This window comes from Bufo gargarizans, chromosome 1 (assembly GCF_014858855.1).
Source record: "Bufo gargarizans isolate SCDJY-AF-19 chromosome 1, ASM1485885v1, whole genome shotgun sequence".
Taxonomy (NCBI): domain Eukaryota; kingdom Metazoa; phylum Chordata; class Amphibia; order Anura; family Bufonidae; genus Bufo; species Bufo gargarizans.
In genome coordinates, this window is record NC_058080.1 from 213,542,631 (window position 1) to 213,567,374 (window position 24,744).

General features: G+C 43.3%; 1 protein-coding gene across 1 annotated transcript in view; it reads right to left on the bottom strand.

The window, feature by feature from the left end:
- LOC122945932 (bifunctional heparan sulfate N-deacetylase/N-sulfotransferase 3-like) overlaps positions 1-24,744 on the bottom strand; it is a 550,006-nt gene that overhangs the window by 4,229 nt on the left and 521,033 nt on the right. Inside the window, exon 12 of the mRNA XM_044305192.1 lies at positions 16,183-16,285. Coding sequence (XP_044161127.1) covers positions 16,183-16,285 — 103 coding nt within the window. The remainder of the gene's footprint in view (positions 1-16,182; positions 16,286-24,744) is intronic.

The window sequence follows — 24,744 nt, forward strand, 5'->3', positions numbered from 1 at the left end:
CCTGGTTACTTTACCATCTACCAGTGGGGGCCTCCCTTCTGGTCATAAAACTTTGTTACACGGTGTTACCTAGGTGTGTGTGGGGGTTTATGTATTTTTGCAGCTTATGGTCCTGGGTTCCTGTGTGATGTCTGGTGTGTGCTGTGTTCGTTGGTGTTCTGAACAAACAGCACCTGCACATGGGTTCCTGGTTGTGTTGTCTGTGGCAGGTGAGTGTTGTGTTGATTGCGTTTGCCTGTCACTGCCATAAGGTGTTTCTGTTTCCTTTGTAGCTTGGCCTCATTAGACTCCTGTTTCTCTGTGTCTTGGAGGAACGGGCTGTCTACCCAGCTCCTAGCTCAGGGAACGACGGAGGGTCAGTAGGGATCCGAGGTTCCTGAGTATGGGCCCTCCTACCTTTAAGGGCGGCCCATGCAGCTAGAAGTCAGGGTCAGATTAGGGAAGCGCTAGGAGGTGACCTGCTCCCTAATTCTGTGGTTCTGGCCAAGTGACAACCCTTCCATCTCCTGGCACCGCACGGCTGAGGGTTTTCCCCATCCTCAGCCGTGACACAATTCTGCTGACTTTCCCGCATATTTGTATAGGCAGATTTAGTCTGAAATCATCTAATTACTATATGTATCCACAAACATTGTATCACACAAATATCTGGCATAATCAATATGCAATAATCATTCTTTGCAGTTTGATAATAAACAACACCAAAAACAAGTGACAGGTTCTCTTTAAAGCAGAGAATGGCATGGCTTGTTAATACATCAAGATCCAATGCTGTGAACCTGGCAATGTAATATATGCAGAAAATGTCTGCAAAAGATATATAATGTGGCAAACCAGATAATGCTTAAGATTTTAAGTCACAGCCCCCTCACCTGAGAAATGCACGTCACCTCTGTCAGTGACAGTACTGCACCTCGTAACAAGCTTATCACTTTGGGATTTCATCTAGTCTTATGGTGTAGAGATAGCATTCTCCTATTATGAGTACATGACGAACATCTCTAATTACGATAATGTGTAGATTAAGCAGATGATTAACTTTAGAAATCAGATCCATAAACCAACAGCTCAATCATTTCATGCTAAAGATCAATGTTTCATCTAATGAAATGAAAACTATCTGTAACATTAGTAGTGTGCAGAGAGAACACATTTTTTATTGCAGAGCACTTCATTAAAAATTTAGCTGTCTCAAATTACCTAAAGGCTTGTGTAAGGCAGGTAATTGTCATGATAGCATTATATATAATACACTGATGTAATTATAGAAATGTCTAGATTTTTAACACCCATGGAGAAAATAAGACAGAACAAGACCATTATTGTAACACCATGCTGCTAACAAAGTTGCTCTGTTTCTTGCTAATTATGGTGAGATTTCTCCTGCTATTATTGTTCCTCTCAGAGATACACAGTGTTGCATTCAGCAGGTTGTATTATCATAGTACTTTTTTTTTATCAGTGGGGTGCTGCAAGGGTAAGATAATACTTAATTTTATGGAGAGTAATACAGTATGATATTACAGAGGGATTTGAGGATGCTTGACATTTGGACAGAGAAATGGCAAATAAAATTTTATCAGGATAAATCTAAAGATATATACTTTAGCCAAAAAGACAAAGGCAACAATTATATACTAAAGAGGGTAGGTCATCAAAATATGATTGATGGCAGCGCAACACCCAGGACCCACTCTGATCATCTGTTTGAAGAGTAGGCAGCACTCCATGCAAGCTTTGATTCCTATTCGTTACACTGCCTGTTGTCTCGGAAGTGCAGTGTTATTACAAGTACTCGCTCCATTCACTTGAATGGAACAAGCATTGACATTACACTATGCCACCGCTACAGGGAAGATGATGCATAGTGTAATGAAGAGGTAGGAGCGCTCACATGAGATGCCACCTCCTCTTCCAACAGCTAATTGGCAGTGTAGGACCCCCGCCAGTCAGATATTGATGACCTACACAACCCATTTAAGTGAAAGAATACTGGGCTTGTTCTACATAGAGATTTGCCCGGCGGTCGTTTTGTGGCGAACTTTGCGCGTTTGCAATTCGCCGAACATGCGAACATATGGCGATAGGTGTGATATACTTATAAAGTACTTTCTAACATAGAAATTATATTATAGTGCATTTGTATGCTTCCATAAAATACTGATTGAGTCCTGCCACATAGCAGCTTCCACAAAATAGTGGTAGAAGTTTTCCATATACCTGCGTCGACAAAATACAGATTGCGGGTTTTGATATACCTGCTTCAACTAACAACTGATTGAGTTCTGCAATATATCAGCTTCCATAAATACTGCTCTTCTCTAGGAACTTTGGCACAAGGTAATTTTGAAAATGACAGGCAGAGAAAGAGGCAGGCCGTTCCGCAGGGGTGGTAGGGGTCGGGCAGGAGCACCAGGCCAGAGCTTAAGTGGGAAGTTGGAGAAGGTGCTTGCGATTATGTCAAAGGACGCACCACAGTTGGTTGAGTGGCTCACTCAGCCTTCCGCCCAATACTCACCTAGGGACGATAGCCTTAAGAAGGCACCTGGCCTTCCATCACCGAGCTAAGTGGGAGCAACACCATCAGACCCCACAAAGCCACACTCCCGGCGCTCCATGTCTATAAAAATGATAACGCCGGCTTATCCTCTTGCCCAACGGCTGACTGCTAGCTTGTCAGAACTGCTAGCCCGCCAACTATAATAAATATAAATTGGTGGACTCGTAGGCCTTTAGAAAATTTGTGGCCATTGGCACACCGCAATGGAAGGTCCCTGGAAGGAAATATTTCTCCCAGAAGGGCATCCCTGAACTATATGGCCAAATTCAGTGGCAAGTTAATATATCTCTGGCACACAGTGTCGGTGCCAAGATACATCTGATTAGCGATGGCCTTGCGGTTCGCTCGGCGGTCTTTTTGCGGCGAACTTTGCTTGTTCGCGGTTAGCCGAACAAGTGAACATATGGCGATGTCCACCTGTGCCATATTCTTTTGCATTGTGCTGAACATTGACCCATGACACACCCATCAGGTGGGACAGGACAGCTAATTGAGACGTTTCAGCACATGGACACACCCCCTACCCTATAAATAAACCCGATCTGGCAGCTATTTTACATTTTGTTTTTTGCCAGTTTAGGGAGAGGTTGCTGTGTGGACCAGGGACAGACTGTTAGAGACACCAAACGCTAGCTAATAGGGCCCAAAAGTCATTTTAAGGACTGGTATAGGTGCTATCGATAGGTGTGACATACTGAGGGGTGTGATATACTTATAATATACTTTCTAACATAGAAAGTATATTATAGTGCATTTGTATTGTGCAGCAGTTGTGTACGGTTCTGCTGCGATACAGCAGCTATATAGAGGGGAAAACGCTTTTGGAATAACTAATTGCAACTGGTGTGATATATCTGTTGCTCCCCCCAAAAAACCTGATTGAGGGGTGTGATATACCTATAATATACATTGTAACATAGAAAGTATATAGCGCATTTGTATTGTGCAGCAGTTGTGTGCGGTTCTGCTGATATACCGCAGCTAGATAGAGGGACAAACGCTATTGGAAAAAACAATTACAACTGGTGTGATATACCTGTTAACCCCCCAAAAAAAACTTATTGAGGGGTGTGATATACCTATGATATACCTTCTGACATGGAAAGTATATTATAGTGAATTTGTATTGTGCAGCAGTTGTGTGCGGTTCTGCTGAGATACCGTAGCTAGATAAAGGGGCAAATGCTATTGGAATAACTATTTGCAAGTGGTGTTATATACCTGTTGCCCAAAAAAAAATGATTAAGGGGTTTGATATACCTATAATATACCTTCTAGCATAGAAAGTTTATTATAGTGCATTTGTATTGTGCAGCAGTTGTGTGCAATTCTGCTGAGATACTGCAGCTAGATAAAGGAACAAACGGTATTGGAATAACTAACTGTAACTGGTGTAATATACCGGTTGCCCCCCCCCCCCCAAAAAAAAAATGAACGAGGGGTGTGATATACCTATAATATACCTTCTAACATAGAAAGTATATTATAGTGCATTTGTATTGTGCAGCAGTTGTGTGCGGTTCTGCTGAGATACCGCAGCTAGATAGAGGGACAAACGCTATTGGAATAACTAATTGCGACTGGTGTGATATACCTGTTGCCCCCCAAAAAAACTGATTAAGGGGTGTGCTATACCTGCTTCCACAAAATACTGATTAAGGGGTTTGATATACCTGCTTTCACAAAATACTGATTGAGGGGTGTGATACACCAGCTTCCACAAAATATTCATTGAGGGGTGTGATACCCCGGCTTTCACAAAATATTGATTGAGGACTGCGATACACCGGCTTCCACCAAATATTGATTAATGGGTTTGTTATACCTGCTTCTAGCAAATACTCATTAAGGGGTTCAATATACCTGTTTCCACAAAATACTGATAGAGGGGTTTGATATACCAGCTTCCACCAAATATTTATTGAGGCCTGCGATACACCGACTTCCACCAAATATTGATTAAGGGGTTTGATTTACCAGCTTTCAGCAAATACTCATTAAGGGGTTCTATATACCTATTTCCACAAAATACTGATAGAGGGGATTGATATACCGACTTTCACCAAATATTGATTGAGGCCTGCGATACACCAGCTTCCACCAAATATTAATTAAAGGGTTTTATATACCGGCTTCCAGGAAATACTCATTAAGGGGTTCTATATACCTGTTTCCACAAAATACTGATAGAGGGGTTTGATATACCATCTTCCACCAAATATTGATTGAGGCCTGCGATACTTCGGATTCCACCAAATATTGATTGAGGCCTGCAATATACCTGCTTCCACAAATACTGCTCTTCTACAGGGACTTTGTCACAGGGTCATTTTGAAAATGACAGGCAGAGGAATAGGCAGGCCATTCAGCAGGGGTGGTACGGGTTGGCAGGTGCACCAGGCCAGAGCCTAAGTGGGAAGTTGGAGAAGGTGCGTGCAATTACGTCAAAGGATGCAGCAGAGATGGTTGAGTAACTCACTCAGCCTTACGCTTCTGCACTCTCCTCATCCTTTGTATCTGCACCCTCCTCACTCTCTGCTCTGTGAACCCCCAAAGACACCACCACCACCACCATAGCCCCTCCACTCGAGTCAGAGGAATTATTTTCCCATCAATTCCCAGACTTTACCGATGCGCAGCCATTTTTGGCATCGGATCAGGAAGAGGAGGTAGCAACGGCCGCCACCCAGCGGTCTGACAACAGTACCCAGATCAGCCCAAAGACGGAGGTCCCCGCTGTTGTTGCCTACTCTTGAGATCTCTAATGTCAGTGGTGGTGAGAGTGTCGATGATGACGTGTCAATGGATGTCATATGGGTGCCCACAAGAGAGGAAAAGGAGGGGAGTTCAGAGGGACAGACAGAGCAGCAGATAGGGGGCAGAAGGAGGAAAAGCAGGCAGAACTCGCAGTGCACAGGAGGCAAAAAGCAGACTGCAAATGTATCTGGAGCAAGCCATCCACCATGCATGGTCACATCTTGCGCTTCCAGGACACCGGCACATGGCTCCGCAGTGTGGGCTTTTTTTAACATGTCAGCTGATGACAATAGTGTTATTATCTGCAGCCTGTGCTGTCAACGCATAAGTCGTGGTAAGCTCAACACTCATCTAGGGACGACCGCCTTAAGAAGGCACCTGGCCTTCCATCACCGAGCCCAGTGGGGACAACACCGTTAGAACCCACAAAGTCACACTCCCGGCACTCCACGTCCTGCCTCTTCTCCTTCCTCCTCCCATTTTTCCTCCACTCCACCTTCCACCGTGCCGTCATCGCGTTCATCTGGCAACAGGCAGGCTTCCGTGTCCCAAATGTTCGAACGTAAAAAGTTGATGACACCGGACAACCCTCTTGCTCAATGGCTGACCGCTAGCTTGTTGGAACTGCTAGCCCTCCAACTACTCTCATATAAACTGGTGGACTTGGAGGCCTTTAGACAATTTGTGGCATTGGCACACCGCAATGGAAGTGAATGTATCTCTGGCACACAGTGTTGGTGCAAAGATACATCTTACCACAAATGTGGTCTAGCAAACACGGGCAGGGAAGGTACATAACTTTTACTGCCCACTTTTACTGCCCAACTTTCTGACGGCTGTCAAGCATGCAACCCATGGCACCCATGTTGAATTTGGTGTTACTGCCACGGATTGCATGCAGGCCTGGCTCTTCTTCTTCTTCTCCTCCTACTCCATCCTCCGTCTCCTCCTTGGCTGACTCCTCCTTTTACACTGCCACCGCCTCTTCCGCTACACCCCCCAAACTCCCTAGAATCTATACAACGTGCCAGACGCATGCTGTGCTGCGGCTGTTGTGCCTGGAAGCCGAGAGCCACAGCGGTCCTGCACTGCTTTCAGCTCTGTGCTCACAGGCCGATTAGTGGCTAACCACGCTCAATTTCACAGTTGGTAAAGTGGTGGTAAAGCCGTGCATGGCACATATCCTGATCTTAGTCGTGCAGAGATTCATTGCCAAATACCCAGGGGTCCAGGATGTCTAGCGGCAGACCAGGAAAATCTCTGGCCATTTTAGAAGATCTTACACAGCCATGGCTCGCCTTGCTGTCATTCAGCAGCGACACCACCTGCCCATCAGACGTCTGATTTGTGACAGCCCAACACGCTGGAACTCCACCTTGTATATGCTTGATAGGCTGCACCAGCAGAAATGTGCCAGCAATGACTACCTGTACGAACTCTGCGGCAGGACAGGTTCTGGGGAACTTGGTTTCTTTTCACAGTTCCAGTGGCTGCTCATGCTCGATGCATGCAGACTTCTGCGGCCATTTGATGAGATCACCAAACTGGTCAGTCTCAGCCAGGGTGCCATCAGTGACATCATACCTTACACCTTCTTTCTGGAGTGTGCATTGCGTTGTGTCATTAATCAAGCCATCGAGGAGCAGGAGCTGGAAGATGAGGAAGTCGCAATGCTGAATGAATTCCCAGGGGGGCTACTCCATCTGAGACAAGTCAGCAGGAGTCTGAAGTGGAGTCAGGGAAGGATGTTGGCTGGGGGGAGGAGGAGGAGGAGCAAGAAGAGCAGGCTTTGAACTTTCAGGGATCCCTGGTGTTGTCCGTGGCTGGGGGGAGGAGACCGAGACCGAGGACGACATTATCCTGGGCGATGAGCAGGAGCCAGGACGCTCCACCGCTTCCAATTTAGTGCAAATGGGGGCCTTCATGCTCCAGTGTTTGAAGAGGGACCCCTGTATAAAAAGCATAAAGGTCAAGGACCTGTACTGGGTGGCAACATACTAAGACCCCCGGTACAAGCACAAAATGGCGGACATGTTACCAGCATCATAGAGGGCTGTCAGAATGCAGCATTTCCAGGCCTTGCTGCGAGAGATGTTGCATTCTGCTGTTGCGGGCACTGGCAGAGAAATTTCCACTCATAGCGAAACAGGTACCAATCCTACTGCGGCTGCAAAAAGAGGGCGGTTTAAAGACGTGTTGGTCACTTTGGATATGAGATCATTCTTGCAGCCAACCTATCGTCAGCCGCCCTCTGGATCCAGCCTCAGGGAACGCCTAGACCTACAGGTGTCCGACTACATCGGGTTAACGGCCGATGTGGACGTTCTGAGAAGCGAGGAACCCCTTGACTACTGGGTGTGCAGGCTTGACCTGTAGCCAGAGCTGGCACAATTTTCCATGGAACTCTTGGCTTGCCCCTCGTCGAGTTTCCTGTCCGAATGGACATTCAGCGCAGCAGGGGAAATCGTGACCGATAAGCGCACTCGCCTAGCTCACGACAGTGTGCACTACCTCACATTTTTAAAAATGAATGAGGCATGGATTTCAGAGGAATTCAACACCTGTGATGACCTCGTGTAATTACATTTCCTCATGCCAGCCCACATATATCCGCCAGAACAAAGAATGGTCCTTGCCTTATGTATATACAGCGGCATAAAAGGCCTTTTATGTCAGGCAAATGCCTAATTTTTGGGGCCTGTACTGGCCGAAAGTTACATATTTATTCTGTGACCGCCTAATGTACCTCCAGCCACAGAATCCAAAGTTCTTTGCTGTCAGGTGAATGTCTATTGGCTTATTTTTGGGGCCTGTACTGGCCGACAGTTACATATTTATCCTGTGACCGCCCAATGTACCTTCAGCCACAGAATCCAAAGTTCTTTGCTGTCAGGTGAATGCCTATTGCCTAATTTTTGGGGCCTGTAGTGGCCGACAGTTAAATTCTTTTATCTCTAGCCACAAAATCACGCCCTTGTCTCACTCTTCTGCCTCTCATTATGGTGGCGTATGAACCGCATTTACCATAAGGACCTTCTAATGTCACAGGGTCATGTGACTGTGCCCCCCACTCCGTACTGTGCCCTTCACCCCTTACTGTGCCCCCTTATACCATGCATTGTGCCCTCTTACCACACCCTGTGCATGGCCCTAGTCATTCCCTGTACTGTGTGCCCTCTTATTCCCTTTTATCTGGTCAGTGTATGGCGGTGTTATCTGGTCAGTGTATGACGGTGGTATCCAATAACTGCATGGCCATAACTGTATCCCTTTCCCTGCCCACGCCATCCTTTTTTAGACCTGGCATGAGCGTGAAAAATATGCAGATTGCGGTGCGAAGGACCTTTGCGCCCCAATCTGTATCAGAAATATGCCTAACATAGATGTATTTCTATATAATAAATGACCCCCTAATTGTATTATTATTCCGGGGTCGGGCTAATATCTTTATATTATATAAATTCCAGTGTATTATACTGTGCCCTGTATTTCCCAGTAGAAAATGATCCTTGGGAAACACAGTCCTCATCCCTGACCCCCAGGACCAGGTAGAGCTCTGTCAGTACATGGCGGCCTTCCTTTCTGTCACGCTGCTCCGCTGTGTACTGGTGATTATTCTGACACTAGGGCTGGGTTCACATCCTATTTTTGCCATCCAAAAATTTATGCATTAACAGATGCATTAGACCAGTTCCATGGTAGAAAAGAAATTGACGTTAACGTATGCATTTTTTAAATGGATTCTGCAGGATACAAAAACGTGGAGTGCTGCACATCTGTATACATCAAACCGATAGGAAATAACATTTTTCTAGGTTCCAGCAGGGCAAATTTTTTAGATTCCCATTAAGACTCAAAAAAATGGCCCCTGATTAAAATACATATTTTTTAGTAGGAATTTTTGCCAATGATCCCCCTCTGGTATATCACTGTCCATGTTGTGGGACTATTTGTGCACTTCTAGTAAGTATTTGGTGGCTGCAAATATGACCTGAAGGTTTTTCAGGTTCGCCTGCTATTAAAGTCAATGTGCGCAATGCGAACGCGCGGTTTGCGGATATTTGATCGCAAACTCGCGTTCCTGAATCGTCCTGGACGATGTTCATCCATCACTAGTTCTACACACCTTGTGTGGTTGTTGCTTATTTGCCTATTTTCCATCAGTAAGAGTAATATTTATTGCAAAGTATAAACGTAAGGTCACAAACTATAGTAGAAACTGTTGTGTGCCTCACACTGGCAAAAATATAAGTATTGCAATTTTCAGTTCAATTTTGTGTGACGACTCTTATAAACAACTCCTGTACAGTATTGATCAAACTGTATTTTTTAAATTAACACTTATAAGACTGCAACTTCCAAGCTGACTCATATTCCCTAGGACAGTGTGACCTGCTTCTTTTTTCCAATTTATGTTCCAAATGTAGTGCTTCTAGTGTGTATTTGCGAATGCAATCCTCTGTGATTTCAGGGTGTTAATGGCTGCTACTGTCACATTAAAAATATATACTGTAGATAAGGTGATAATGCAAAAAAAAGTTTTCATTTCTAGTGATAGCTATATGGTTGTGGCTCTTGTGGACAAATATACAGCATGCATCTTTCAGTGTAATCCAGGAGAACACTTTCAAACATTTGTCTTTGTTAATATATGTAACATAGTAACATAGTAACATAGTACATAAGGCCGAAAAAATACATTTGTCCATCCAGTTCGGCCTGTTATCAACATGTGTTGTTTGCTAATAAGGCAGGGAATCCACAAGGAATGTGAACGCACCAGGCCGCTGGCTTCCATATTAGTGTATTAGGATTGGCTACTTTCATGCTCAACAAAGTAAGGATTCAGTTTTTTGTCTAAGATTTGACCACTAGTGGCTGCTGTTTCATATTTTGAAGAATTTGTGCTGCACTTCTACTCCTTACCATTGGAGGCTGCTACTTTACTCTTTTTCCCGACATTTGATGCACTAATACGTTACAGCAGGAAGTCACTTCCCGCAAATTGACCTACTAGTACGTCATGCTGATCATGTGGGCATCAGAGCTGTGCGTGCCTGATCAGGGCAGGCTCAGGCTGTGACTGACAGCTGGAACCCTGCTTTATCCAAAGGCATCACTATAAACGCAAATACCAGTGGATTAGCCCCTTAAATCCAACAATCAATACTGACCACAGCATATACAAGGATCGCACAGGGAGGGGGCTCCCTTTGCCTCTTGATCGCCCCCGTGCTGTGGTGACAGGGAACCAATGGCAGCCATGGCAACCCCAGGCTTCGCAAAGGCCTTGGGGTCTGCCATGTATTGAAGCCTACAGGGAAATTAGCCCACATGCACCTAAAAGTTATAAAAAATTATGTTTATTGATTTGATACATAATAAAAGTATACGGAAGCCTATGAGGCCCAGCCCACAGACTGGGTCTCATAGGCACACTGTCAGTGTGAAACTGACAGTTTCAATGTAGTACAATACAGCATCAGAGACTCAAAAGGTGAAATCCCTTACTGGGACAAAAATACAAAGTAAAAAAAAAGTTCCCCTTTCCCTTAAGCAAGCCATTTTTGATAAAAAAAATAATACCCCCCCCCCCCCAAAAAAAAAAGGCGTTTGGTAACACTGTTTCCTTAATCACTGGCTCTATAAAAAAATATCACATGATCTACTTCCTCAGGCGAATTCCATAAAAAAAAATGAGAAAATGTGCCAAAATTTAAATTTTTGGGGTCACCTGGGTCCAAAAAAGGGTAATATCATGCTATCAAGAAATCATATGTACCCCAAAGTACTACCAACAAAAAAGCAACTCTTCCCACAAAAATGAGCCCCCCGCACAAGACGATCAGTAGAAAAATAAAAACAACATGGCTTTCAGAAAACTACAAGCACAAAAATATGACTTTTTTTTCCCAAAAATGGTTTTATTTTGTAAACTGAAACCAAAAAATAAAAATAGACATATTTGGTATTGTTGCATCCATAAGGCATTCTCTGAAAATATCACATGTTCTACCCCCTCAGTTGAACGCTGTAAAACAAAAAAAAAACTGCCAAAACTGCAATTTTTTGTCACCTTGACCCAAAAAGTGTAATATTGAGCGATCAAAAAAATTACACCGCACAACAATGATTTTGCTACTGAGAGAAAAACATGTGATTTATACTAAAATGAGCGTGCTGATTCCAAATATGAACTCAGAATTTGCCTGAAACGTCTAGAATTTAAGCCCTTAAGGACCCTGGGATTTTCAATTTTTGCATTTTAGTTTTTCAATCCTCGCCTTCTCATTATTTTTCCATTCAAATAGCCTTAGTTATGAGGGCTTATTTTTTGTGGGACTAGTTGCACTTTCCAATTGCACCATTTATGGTTGCATACCACGTAGTAGGAAGCGGGAAAAAATATCCAAATGTGGTAGAATTGGGGAAAAATGCAATTCTGATAAAGTTTATCTTTTTTTTTTTTTTTTTTTACACTGTATACTATGCAGTAAAATTTACCTGTTATCTTCATTCTCCAGGTCAGTACGGTTACAACGTTACCACTCTTGTATAATTTATCTTGCGTTTTAATACTGTGTTTTTTTTATATAACCATATTCTGACCCCTATACATTTTTTGTAGTTATGTGTATGGGGCTGTGCGAGGGCTAATTTGAAGTGTGTGCAACTTCTTGATCATTTTTTATAAAAAAAATATTGGGTAGTTGAAGTGACAAAAAATGCAAAAAATTGCAAATTAGCTTTTTTTTTTTTTCCCCGTTACACCATTTGCTGTATGCCAATAGTATTGTTATATTTTAATAGTATGGGCATTTTTGCACACGGCGATGCCCATGATGTTGATTTTTTTAGTATTTTATTTTAAGGATTTTTATAATTTTTTATATTTGCAAAAACTTTTTTTATTTTACTTTTTTAAGTCATTAGATTGCCTATTGTGTTCATTGATGTCTATATAGACACCATTGAACACTTCATTTGCACTATACCAACGCAATGCTGCCACCTAGTGGCCTGTATTGATATAGTTATCTAATAGGCAACAAAGCTTGCTTGGGGCTTCAACCTATTATATCAATGTAACAGGTTCCCCGATCTCAGCCAGGGAACTCTTTTACCGGAGCGGAAGTGCGCAACTTCTGATTCCGGACTGCACAGATGCCGTGGTCACATTTGACCACGGCATCTGAAAGGGAAAATGTATGCGATCAGCCTAATGGCTGATCGCATACATGTGCCGCTGGTCTCTGCTATTTAAAATAGCAGAAACCTGGCGGCTATGGCGCCTGCTGCACGTGAGAGAGGGCACCATGTTTGGGGACCGGACTTCCGCCATGCATGTACGGCGGAGGTTCTTGAAGGGTTAAGTTATACATGCAAAGCCTATTCAGTTATAATATTAATGCATTATATTGTAGATATTCCAATGGACATGTCCAGACCTGTTCGGACACACTCAGAGTGATGTCAACAGTAAGAAGATAAGATAAGCTGGACAGATTTTCATAAAGTGATCTGTTATAGTGCTGTCAGTTTTGAAACTTAAGATGGATAAACGCAAATGTGTTAACGATCCAGACAATTTCTGCTACATATGTGGCAAATATACTACTTATGATCAGTGCAAGAATCTGAAGTGAGTGCGTCTTGCATCTTGGGATGCATTTGCGCTAGTAGTGCAGAACTTCCTTGGGAACAGACAAGCTGCAAACTATGATGAATTAGTAGACAACATGCTTACAGCATATGAACAACTTGGCTGCCGAATGTCATTGAAAGTGCATTTCTTACATTCCCAGCTTGACTTTTTCCCACCCGTAAGTGACGAACATGGAGAGCGGTTCCATAAAGATATTTCTACAATGGAGATCACGTATCAAGGTCGTTGGAATCCCAACATGATGGGGGACTACTGCTGGTTTTTGCAACAGGAAAATATGACCGTTCACAAAGGCAAAAGCAGATGCCTGAAGCACTTTTAACAGTACTGGGCCTTGCTCAAGTAAGACTTTTAAACTGAAAAAACAAGACTTTTTGAAATTTTGTTATTCCATTACATTTTCATACACTGTTTAGTACGCAAACTTTGATGTAGATCAGGTAATTGTTGGAGTAAAACTTGTTCTGTTCAAAATTATTCAATGCTTTCCAAGTGCTTAATTCATTTAGGCATACTTATGCATAGCAAAATTTCGTGACGTGTTACAACAATTCTGACTTCGGATTTGTAATCCATGCACTCGATTTAGTATGGGACAAATGGTTTTTGCCCAGTAGCAGACAAAAAGTTGTTTTTTTTGTTGCGTGGTGTTGTATATATCCTAAAATGGTACCAATAGCATCAACTCTTGTGCAAAAAATTAGCCCCACACAAGACGATCAGCAGAAAAATAAAAACAATATGACTTTCAGAAAATAAAGACACAAAACATGATTTTGTTTTAAAAATGCTTTTAGATGTAAAAATGAAACAAGAAATTACACATATTAGGTATCGCTGTGTCCACAACAACCTGCTCTATAAAATTATTACATGATCTATTTCCTCAGGTGAACGCTGCAAAAAAATAAAATAAAAAAATTGTGCCAAAACAGCAATTTTTCGGTCACCTTGCCCCAAGAGCATGTCATATCAAGCGATCAAAACTAATACTGTCAACTCTTCTGATAAAAGACAAGCCCCCACACAAGAAAAATCTGCAGAAAAATAAAAAAACAAATGGCTTTCAGAAAACGGCAACACAGAAAACATAGACATATTTGGTAGCGCTGCATTCATAAGAACCTGCTCTAAAAAAAATTGACATTATCTACCCCTCAGGTAAATGCCGTAAAAATATAAAAATAAAAACTGCCAAAATAGCTGCAAGCAGTGTTTTGGTGTCTGCCTCCAGAGCGGAATGGCGTTGGAACGGAGCCAAACTGATGTATTCTGAGCGGATCCTTATCCATTCAGAATGCATTAAGGGCAAAACTGATCCATTTTGGACCGCTTGTGAGAGCCCTGAACGGATCTCACAAACGGAAACCAAAACGCGAGTGTGAAAGTAGCCTAACCTTAACAGAGCATCCAGAAGACATAATTTTAAATAAGAATAAGGTCAGAGTGGGGAAAATAAATAATCTTTACTTACCTTACTAACCTCCTGCTGCTACGGCCCCTGTTCCTGTCCACCTAATGGTTTTGACCTTGTAACACTGGAAATGGTTTGGACTGCTCGCTCGGCTAATTACTGGCCAATAATTGGCTTAGGGGGTGGTTTAAGTCATTTTTGGCTCATCAAGCCTGAGACCAGGAATTGCTGAAGCTTGGGGACAAGAACATCAGTGAAACAGGAATGGCATGAGATCAGTAAGGTTAGGGTTTTTTTTGTATCCCACTCCAACCATTTTAATTTAAATGAGTCACCTTGGAATAACACAATAAGGACAACTGACACATTTGGGGGCACTGCTTACTGAAATGCTTACATTTTGGCTACAAATCATTCTTGTAATTGGGTTTTATTAAACATTTTTGAACAGTGTTTCTTTTGCAGCTTGCATGTGTTGTCATTAGTCCAGCTCTGTTCAGTGTGAAATTGGTTACATCAGCTAACCAATTACTTATTTTGTATCCCCTCTCTCTGCTCTCCTGAATGCTCATAAAGCTGGCATCTTTTTTTTTTATTTAAATTTATTTTATTTGGCTGTAAAGGGAGTCTGTCAGTGGTTCTAACCATGCAAAACTGCTGACATTGCTAGACAGTGTTGCGGAGAGCAGGACAAGCATGCCTTTGTGGACAAGGAGTAGCATGCATATGAACTTTTATTCCAGGAAGCATTATTTTCGAGTAAATCATTCTCTGTCTTGACCAGTTTCACAGCTCCTCCCCTCCAATAGAGACCACAGCATCTAAGGGGTTAAGCAAATCGCACAAGGCATGACTCAGTGTCTCAGAATTCTATAGACAGCAATAGTATTCTATTGTGGTATAAGGGACAATAGAAGATTGCATATTCAAGTCCCCTAAGGAGACTAAAAGTTACTGTGTAAAAAGTACAAAAAAAGAAACAAAAAAAATAAGAAATATAATAGGTATTGCCAGATTCCAAAATGCCAGAACTATTAAAATACTGTATAAATATATTTCTCCGGTTTAGTTAATGCTGCAATGGGAAAAATCCACGATTCACCTTTTTGTGGTCACTTTGCCGCCCCCCAAAAAATAGACTTAAGGAGATCAATAAAGTATTCCTCAAATAGGCTAGCAATAAGGCTAGCAATAAACTAGCCCTCATATATCTCTGTAGACAGAAATATATAAAAGTTAGAGCTGTCAGAAAAGGATTTTCTCTTATAAAAGTAGTAAAACAAAATAAAAACTAGACATATTTGGTATCACCATAATCATATTGACCAGCAGAATAAGAACTATGTAATAATAATAATGTAATTTTTAGTGTACAATGAACACCGTAATATCAAAACCCCAAAATATTAGGTGGAACTTTGTTGTTTTTCCAGTTTCACCCCACAAAGAATTTTAGTCCTGTTTTTCAATACAAGACATGATAAATCAAATAAATAAATAAGTCCTTATATGGCTATGGAAAATTTAAAAAGTTATGGCTCTTGGAAAAACAAAAAATGGTCCTTAAAGGTTTAATAAACAACATTTAACATTTATTTAAGGAAACACTACATGCATGATATTCCATGATTCTAGAAAATGATAAATAAAATAAATAATCTATAAATTGAGACGAAACACATTTACCACAGGATCACAAAGAAGGCAAAGTATATTTTTTTATATCATTTTTTGCTATGAGCTATGTAAGTAACAGTCCTATTTGCATTGAAGCAGTAGACTCACTTCTGTATCCATTGCAGGGTATTTTCTACCTTTGCTTTTGCCCAGACACTTTGTTTTCCCCTCTTCCAAGAGCTGGCACCAAAATCCTTTATGTGAGTCGAACCTAAAATGGAAGAGATGAGAGATCAGACATTATGAATGAGGATGTATCAGGAGATAGTCAGAGATGTAAGGAGGAGACAGATTGTGGATGGCCTTATACGTCATTGTTTTTATTTTGAACTGAATTCGCTGGGCAATGGGAAGTCAGTGAAGTGATTGGAAAAGGGGAAAGGTGGAGGAGAAACAAGGTGAGAGGTGGATTTAGCAGGCAGTATAGTTGACAATAGATTGGAGGGGTGCAAAAGTATTATACTGGAAGCCACAGTAATCCAGTCAAGAGATGATAAGGGCACAATGTAGCATTTTTGCTGACTCCGGGCCAGAGAGGTAAATTTGAGAGTTATCACCAAAGAGGTGTTACTGACAGTCATGGTACTCTGTGAGATGTCCAATGCCAAAAAGGTATAGATGGAGAAGAGTATGGGTCTCAGGATAAATTCTTCAGGGACACTGATAGGGAGAGCAGAATGAGGTGGTGGTATGTGAATGGGAGAGACTGAATGCTCAGTTGGTGAGGTATGAAGTGATCCAAGAAAAAGACAAGTCTCTGATGCCTAGCTTTGGCAGCTAGTAGATTATTGTTGACTTTGGTTATAATTTTGGTGGCGTGATGAGGCTGGAAGCTGAAGTATAGTTGGTCAAAAAGTAAGTGGGATGAGAGATGGGAGGACAATTCAAGGAGTTTGATGTGTATGTGAGATGTAAGATGGGGTGAAGAGGGAAGATCGTGGGAAGGCTTCTTGAGCATGGATGTCATAGTGTTATGTTTAAAAGAGGAAGAAATGACACTAGTGATAAGTTATAGATTAAAAAGATGGGTTTAAAAGATGGGTTAGGTATAAGATAAGCATCATGGTAAGGTTAGGTATGAGACAGGATGGAATTTAGTCACAGATAGAGGTGGTAATTTGTTATTTGGAGATTATGGTTGTAAGTTTTCCTTAGTAATAGTAGTGAAGCAGGTTATGTGTGAAGAACACTGTGTAGCTGTTCAGAGGTTCTTCAGGGACTGTTGGGTGTTTTTTTAATGTTGTAATTTTTTAAAATACGAGGCAAAGTAATATGTTGAGATTAGGTGTTTTTTGAGGGCCCACTGGGGGGATAGAGTATGAAGTTAAAAGTATTAAACAATTGTTTGGGGGGTTGTAAAACAGAAAATATTATATATAGTACCTCTTTCTAATGTTTGTTTTTTGGTATTGGTTATACAATAATATTCAACTGTACCAATGGTCACCAACAATTATGGCTAAGAAACCAAACTGCAACATATAATAAAACCTGAAAATATTTTGCTTACAATTAACTACTTTCCACAGAATGAACTATTAAAAAAATACTTGAAATCCCATATATGCACCATTGGCATACACAGACAAAGGTACGCGGTCAAGTCACATTATTTTGACAACCTCTGACTTTTGACAGCTCGTACCTCATGAATGAAGTCACTTGTCATGAGATGGCTTGGTGGGTATATAAGGCGAGCGATAGGCTGTCTGCAGACTTATCCCTCATGGGTAAAAGGGGTGACTTTTGGGCAAAGGGTGGCAGTATTTCTGAAACTTTGCAGTTTGTGAACTATTCACTTGCTGCTGTAGTGAAAGTGGCACCATTGCAATTACTGTAGGCAATGTGGAAACTGCGGAGAGCCACTTGCCATTGATATGAGAGGTAAAAGTGTGTGAGGGTGGACCGAAACTCTACAGTGGAGCAGTTCACTGCCAACCAGTGGACTACCAGATGTCTAAAACATCAGTTCACTGAACCCTACTGCATATAGGGCTCTGAAGTAGACAGATTGTCACTGCACCTCTGCTAACAAAGTTGCATTGGCAGAAAAAGCTTCAATTTTCACAGCAGTATCAGAATTGAACCTCCGTAGATTAGCCTTCTAAAATAAGTCACGTTTTCTGCTTTCTTGAATGGATGGACATTGGCGTCTCAGTAACCATTGCTGAAAGAACACAAGCTGGTGGTGGCATTGTTATGGTCTAAAGAATGTTTTTATGGTTGTCACGACCTTTGGTCATGGTCGTGACTTCTTGTGACCGCATGCAGTTGCCTGCGGTCTAGGTGTGGTTGCCGCTGGCAACATTGGATATGTGGCAGCAGCGCTGCCTGAGCGGTGTTAGGCAGCTTGCTGCGGTAGGCATGCGGTTGCACCTGGCAACCTCTCCTTTAGGTGTGCCTTTTATTGGTGGGCACAGTGTGTTTGTTGTGTGTGGACACTGTTCCTTTTAGTTGCTGTCTTCCCTTCCCTTCTGTGGTGTTGGAAGGGTTAATTCCCTTCCCAGTGTGTCTGTGAGTCACTGGGTGTGTCTGACCGGTGGGTGGGGCCACTTGGCCTATAAAGCCTCAGTTCCTGGCTTGGTTCAGTAGGTTGCTCTCAGCCATGCTGGCTGGAGCAGCCTCCTGTTTCCACCATCTACCAGTGGGGACCATCCTTCTGGTCATAAAACCTCTGTTGGGAATTTCTATGTTTCACTGTGTTATTTAGGTGTGTGTGGGGTTATATGTTAGTGCAGCTTGTGGTCCTGGGTTCCTGTGGGATGTCTGGTGTGTGCTGTGTTCGTTGGTGTCTGAACTGCAGCACCGGCACATGGGATCCAGGGTTTGTTGTCTGTGGCAGGTGAGTGATGTGTTGGTCCCATTTGCCTGTCACTGCCATAAGTCTGTTATTGTATTCCCCTGTGTTGCTTGGCCGTTGAGACTCCTGCTCCCCCGTGCCTAGGAGGAGCAGGTTGTCTCACTCTGTCCCCTAGTACAGGGCCGACTTGAGGGCTCGTAGGGACTTTAAGGTTCCGGCGTATGAGTCCTCCTACCACCAAGGTCGGCTCATACAGATAGGAGACAGGGTCAGCGTTAGGGACGCAATAGGAGGTGACCTGCTCCCTAACTCTGTGGTCCCGGCCAAGGGTTAACCCTACCATCTCCTGGCACCGCATGGCTGGGGGTTTCCCCCACCGCCAGCCGTGACAATGGTATTCTCTGGGCACACTTATCCATGTGGAAGGCACCCTCAACCACTTTGGATATGAATTCATCCTTGCAGATTACATACACCCATATATGCTGATTGTCTTCCCTGGGGCGGATAAGATGTTCCAGCAAGAGAATGTGACATGTCACATGGATAGAAATGTTCGACATTAATTGGAAGAGCATGACCAAGACTTCCAAGCACAACTGGCCCCCTAATTTCCCAGACTTGAACTCAATTGATCATCTGTAGAACCACCTTGATCATCGTGTTCACTTTATGGATCTTCTCTCACGCACTCTTCAGCAGCTGTGGGATGCATTGCAGTCAGCCTAGCTCACCTAGCTGCTGTTTTGCACACAGCGGTTACTCTGGATATTAGCTGGTGGTCATAATAATGTGACTAGACTATGTATAATGATGTTCATTTCTCTATAGAAGAGGTTACGAAGAAGATGATAGCAATCCAACATTGTTAAAGAATTAAATGATTGAGTAATTGAAAGTGTTGCTTTGTGAATGAATTCCATAGTTTTGTTAATTGATAACAGCACATATTTAGGAAATGTAAAGCCACCCATAGTATTTCTCAGTCAGCTGAATTCATTTACACTGAGTTAATTTGCAGCTTTGTAAATTAACTGATTAATGTCAAGTTAGGGTGGGTTCACATCAGCATTATGTATTGTTATGGCTTTCAGTTATAATATGGTTATAATGGAAAATAACAGAATCCATAAGACGGAAGTCAAAACGGAAGCCTTTAAGAGGCATTCCGTTTTGATCCTTCATAATACAAGTCTATGGGCAGCAGAACGGATCCATTATGCAGGAGTCCAGTCCTGTATAACGAAAATCTGGATGGATCAGTTATGCTGCCCATAGACTTGTATTATGACGAAATGCAAAATGGAAGCCTTTAAAACGCATTCTGTTTTGCTTTCCGTCATAATATAAGTCTATGGGAAACATAACTGATCCGTCTGGTTCCCATTATGCAGAAAGGACAAAAAAGTCCAGTCAAAAGGACTTTGTTTTCCGTCTTGCATAACGGGAACCAGACGGATCTGTTATGATTCCCATAGATTTCTATTATGACAGATCAAAATGGAATACCTCTTAAATGCTTCCGTTTTGACTTCCGTCTTAGAGATTCTGAACATTTTATGTTATAACTAGAGTTGAGCGGACACCTGGATGTTCGGGTTCGACGGGTTTGGTCGAACTTCACAAACAAGTTTGAGTTCGGGACCCAAACTTGACCCCGAACCCCAATTAAGTCAATAGGGCCCGAACTTTTGAGCACTAAAATGGCTCTAAAAAAGTCATGGAAAGGGCTAGAGGGCTGCAAATGGCAGCAAAATGTGGTTAAAATCATGGTGAGTGCTCTTCAAACAAATGTGGATAGGGAAATGACTTAAAATAACATAAAATACATAAAAATAAAAAATTATAATCTTGATCTAGGAGGAGGAGGCCCATATGGAGTAGGAGGTGGCGGATGTGGCGGTGTAGGTGGAAGCGGCGGTGGAGGAGGAGAAAGTAGCCAACACAGTTTTTTTATTATTATTTATTTATTATTGTTTAAATTTGGGTAGACCCCAAAACATTGGGAAATATAACCTGTGATAACCCCCTCCAGCCGTGCTAAACAAACGTTTAGACAATACACTGGCTGCAGGGCAGGCCAGCACCTCCAAGGCGTAAAGGGCAAGCTCAGGCCATGTGCCCAATTTGGAGACCCAGAAGTTTAAGGGGGCAGACCCATTAGTCAGTACGTGTAGACGTGTGCACACATACTGCTCCACCATGTCGCACGTCCCCGTGATGTCCACGATCCAATTGGATATCTTCTCTATCAAGTTTCGGTGTTCTTTTCTGTGCCTACCATGCTGATCACGGTTATTGGTGAATCAGGGTTCCACGCCGGAGAGGATGAGAAAAGGATACCACATCCAAGGGAGGTCAATGTATGAAATTAAATGTGATTGAGCAGAAATGTGGGACAAATTATTGAAGCAGAAGCTTCCAAGTAAAGGAGGGGGCGCGCAGGCAATTACCCACTCCCAACTCAGGGAGGTAGTGACGATAAATAACAATACAGGACTCTTAAGATGCCCTGTTATTGGAATGATTAATAAATTATAGGGAATGTCACTGTGGTATTTTGGATTTGGTAAAGTTAGACAGGAGAGGCCCTGCTGCCGCTTTGTTGACTCTAGATAACTTCTGCCTGATCGCACATCCCCGTGACGTCCATGATCCATTTGGATATCTTCTCTATCAACTTTCGATGTTCTTTTCTGCGTCTACCATGTTGATCACGGTTAGCGGTGAATCAGGGTTCCACGCCGGAGAGGGAGCGTGAGAAAGGGATAACACATCCAAAGGAGGTCAATGGCTGAAATGTGATTGAGCGGAAATGTGGGGCAAGTTGTTAAAGAGGAAGGATTGAATGAAAGGAGGGGGCGCGTGTCAATTAAAGATGGATTTTAGAAATGTAAGTCCCTGTTACAAATGCAGAGCAGGGTTTTTTATATCTGCAAAAATTGGTTAATGTTACCCACCAATGGAACAGACCATTTAAAAAAAATTCCCTGTAAACTATGCAGAGCAGAGGTTTACTCACGGCAAAACTGTGTTCATGTCACACACAAATTAAACAGACGATTTTACAAAAATTAAGTCCCCATCTCCTATGCAGAGCAGGGGTTTGTATACGGCAAAATTGGTAAAATGTTACCTGACAATGTAAAAGACGATTTTTTTAAATTTAGGTCCCTGTCACCTATACAGAGCAGGGATTTATTTACGGCAAAAATGGTAAAATGGCACCCAAGAATATAACAGATGCTTTTGCACCCTGCTCCCTCTTTTGCTGTGCTGGTGCCTCGGTGCGACCACTGCCTCTTCCTCTGAACTAGACAGGTCACTCGCATGACCTTGATTCCATTGGGGTCTAGTATCTCATCATCATTCACATCATATTCCACCCACTCTTTACCCCTGCCCTCCTTGTCGGTCTGCAGACTGCAGAAAGCCGCAGCAGTTGGCACCTGTGTTTTGTCATCATCAGAGACGTGCTGCGGTGGTCTTCCAATGTCCTCATCCTGAAACATAAGTGGTTGGGCATCAGTGCACTCAATCTCTTCCACTTCTGGTGCAGGGCTATGTGGATGGCCCACGGAAACCCTGCCAGCAGAGCGATCAAATAGCATAAGAGACTGCTGCATGACTTGGGGCTCAGACTGCTTGCAAAAGATGAGCATTTGTCACCCAACAATGTAACAGACGAATTAGTGAAATGTATTTCCTTGTCCACTCGGTAGAGCAGGGGTATATCACAGCCAAAAATTGGTGAATTTCACCCGACAATGTAACAGACAAATTAGTTATATTTATTTACCTGTCTACTAGGTAGAGCAGGGGTATATCACAGCCAAAAATTTGGGATATGTAACCCAACAATGTATCAGACAAATTAGTGGAATGACTTAAAATAAAATAAAATACGTAAAAATAAAAATAATAATCTTGACTCCATACGGAGTAGGAGGTTGAGGAGACGGCAGACGTAGCGGTGTAGGTAGAAGCGGCGGTAGAGGAGGGCAAGGTAGCCAACACTGGATTTTTGCTTTATTTTATTTTTTGTTTAAATTAGGGTACACCCAAAGGAGTGGGAAATATCAAAAATACAAAAATGAGCAATTGTGCTGTAGTATAACAATGGCTGGGTAAGGCTGGTATACATGTCTATTCTGCACAAGGTGGGATCCATGCCTGGTTCATTTTAATAAACCTGAGCTTGTCCACATTGGCTGTGGACAGGCAGCTGTGCTTGTCTTTGATAACACCCCCTGCCGTGCTAAACACACGTTCAGACAATACACTGGCTGCAGGGCAGGCCAGCACCTCAAAGGCGTAAAGGGCAAGCTCAGGCAATGTGCCCAATTTGGAGACCCAGAGGTTGAAGGGGGCAGACCCATCATTCAGTACGTGTAGGCGTGAGCACACATACTGCTCCACCATGTTTGTGAAATGCTGTCTCGGGCTAAGACGTTCCATATCAGCTGGTGGTGCTGGTTGTTGTGGTGTGCTGACAAAGCTTTTCCACATTTCGGCCATGCTAACCCTGCCTTCTGAGGTGCTGGTGGTGCCCCAGCTGCGTTGAGACCTCTTCCTCCTCCTCTGCCTTCGCCTTGTACTTCCACTGTGCCCCCGCTGTCAGGTGGGAATACCACTAGCAGCGTGTCTACCAGCGTGCGCTTGTACTCGCGCATCTTACGATCATGCTCCAGTGACGGAATTAAGGACGGTTCTTTGTCCTTGTAACGGGGATCCAGCAGCATGGCCACCCATGGCGGTCGTTGCGGAGACATTGCAGCATGTAATCAGTCATGTGTGCCAGGCTGCCCAGAGTCCACGACAAACTGTCCTTTGTGGGAAATGTATCGTCTGTATCCTCTGTATCCCTCCAGCTACACACCAGTGATGACCATGAGCTGGTTTGGGTGCCACCCTGCTGTGGACATGGTTCCTCCTCCTCCATCTCCTCCTCCTCCTCCTCCACCTTGTCATCCTCCAGAACTTTACCCTTGCTGGACAATTGTGTATCTGGCATTTGTGGGTGCAGGAACCCACCCTAGGAGCCACTTGTGGAGGATTGGCCTGAAACCCTTGGAAATTATTCATCTTCCTCCTCCTCCTCCTGTGCCACATCCTCTTCCATCATCGCCAGCAGTGTTTTTTTAAGGAGGCATAGAAGTGGGTTAGTAACATAACTGTGTTATCGGCACTGGCCATGTTGGTGGAGTACACGAAACAGCGCAACAAGGCACACAGGTCTCACATGGAGGCCCACTCATTGGTGGTGAAGTGGTGCTGTTCCGCAGAGCGACTCACCAGTGCATGCTGCAGCTGAAACTCCACTATTGCCTGCTGCTGCTGCTCGCACTGTCTGGCCAGCATGTGCAAGGTGGAGTTCCGGCGATGACAGGCGAGCAGCAGCAGGGTAAGGACGCCGAAAGCGCGCGCAGATGGCCCACAATTTCTGCAGCAGTTCTGATATATCGGGGTAATTTTTAAGGAACCTCTGCACCACCAAATTCAGCACATGCGCCAGGCAAGGGATGTGCGTCAAACTGGCTAGTCCCAGAGCTGCTACGAGATTTTGCCTATTATCGCACATCACCTGGCCGGGCTTGAGGCTCACTGGCACCAACCACTCATTGGTCTGTTGTTCCATGCCCGTTCACAGCTCCTGCGCCGTGTGGGGTTTGTCCCTCAAACAGATACGTTTTAAAACTGCCTGCTGTCGTTTACCTCTGGCTGTGCTGAAGTTGGTGGTGAAGGTGTTATGCTGACCGGATGAGGAGGCGGTAGAGGATGAGGAAGCAGAATAGGAAGCAACAGGAGGTAAAGAGAAGCGCCCTGCAATCCTCGGTGGTGGAAGGACATGCGCCAAACTGCTATCCGCT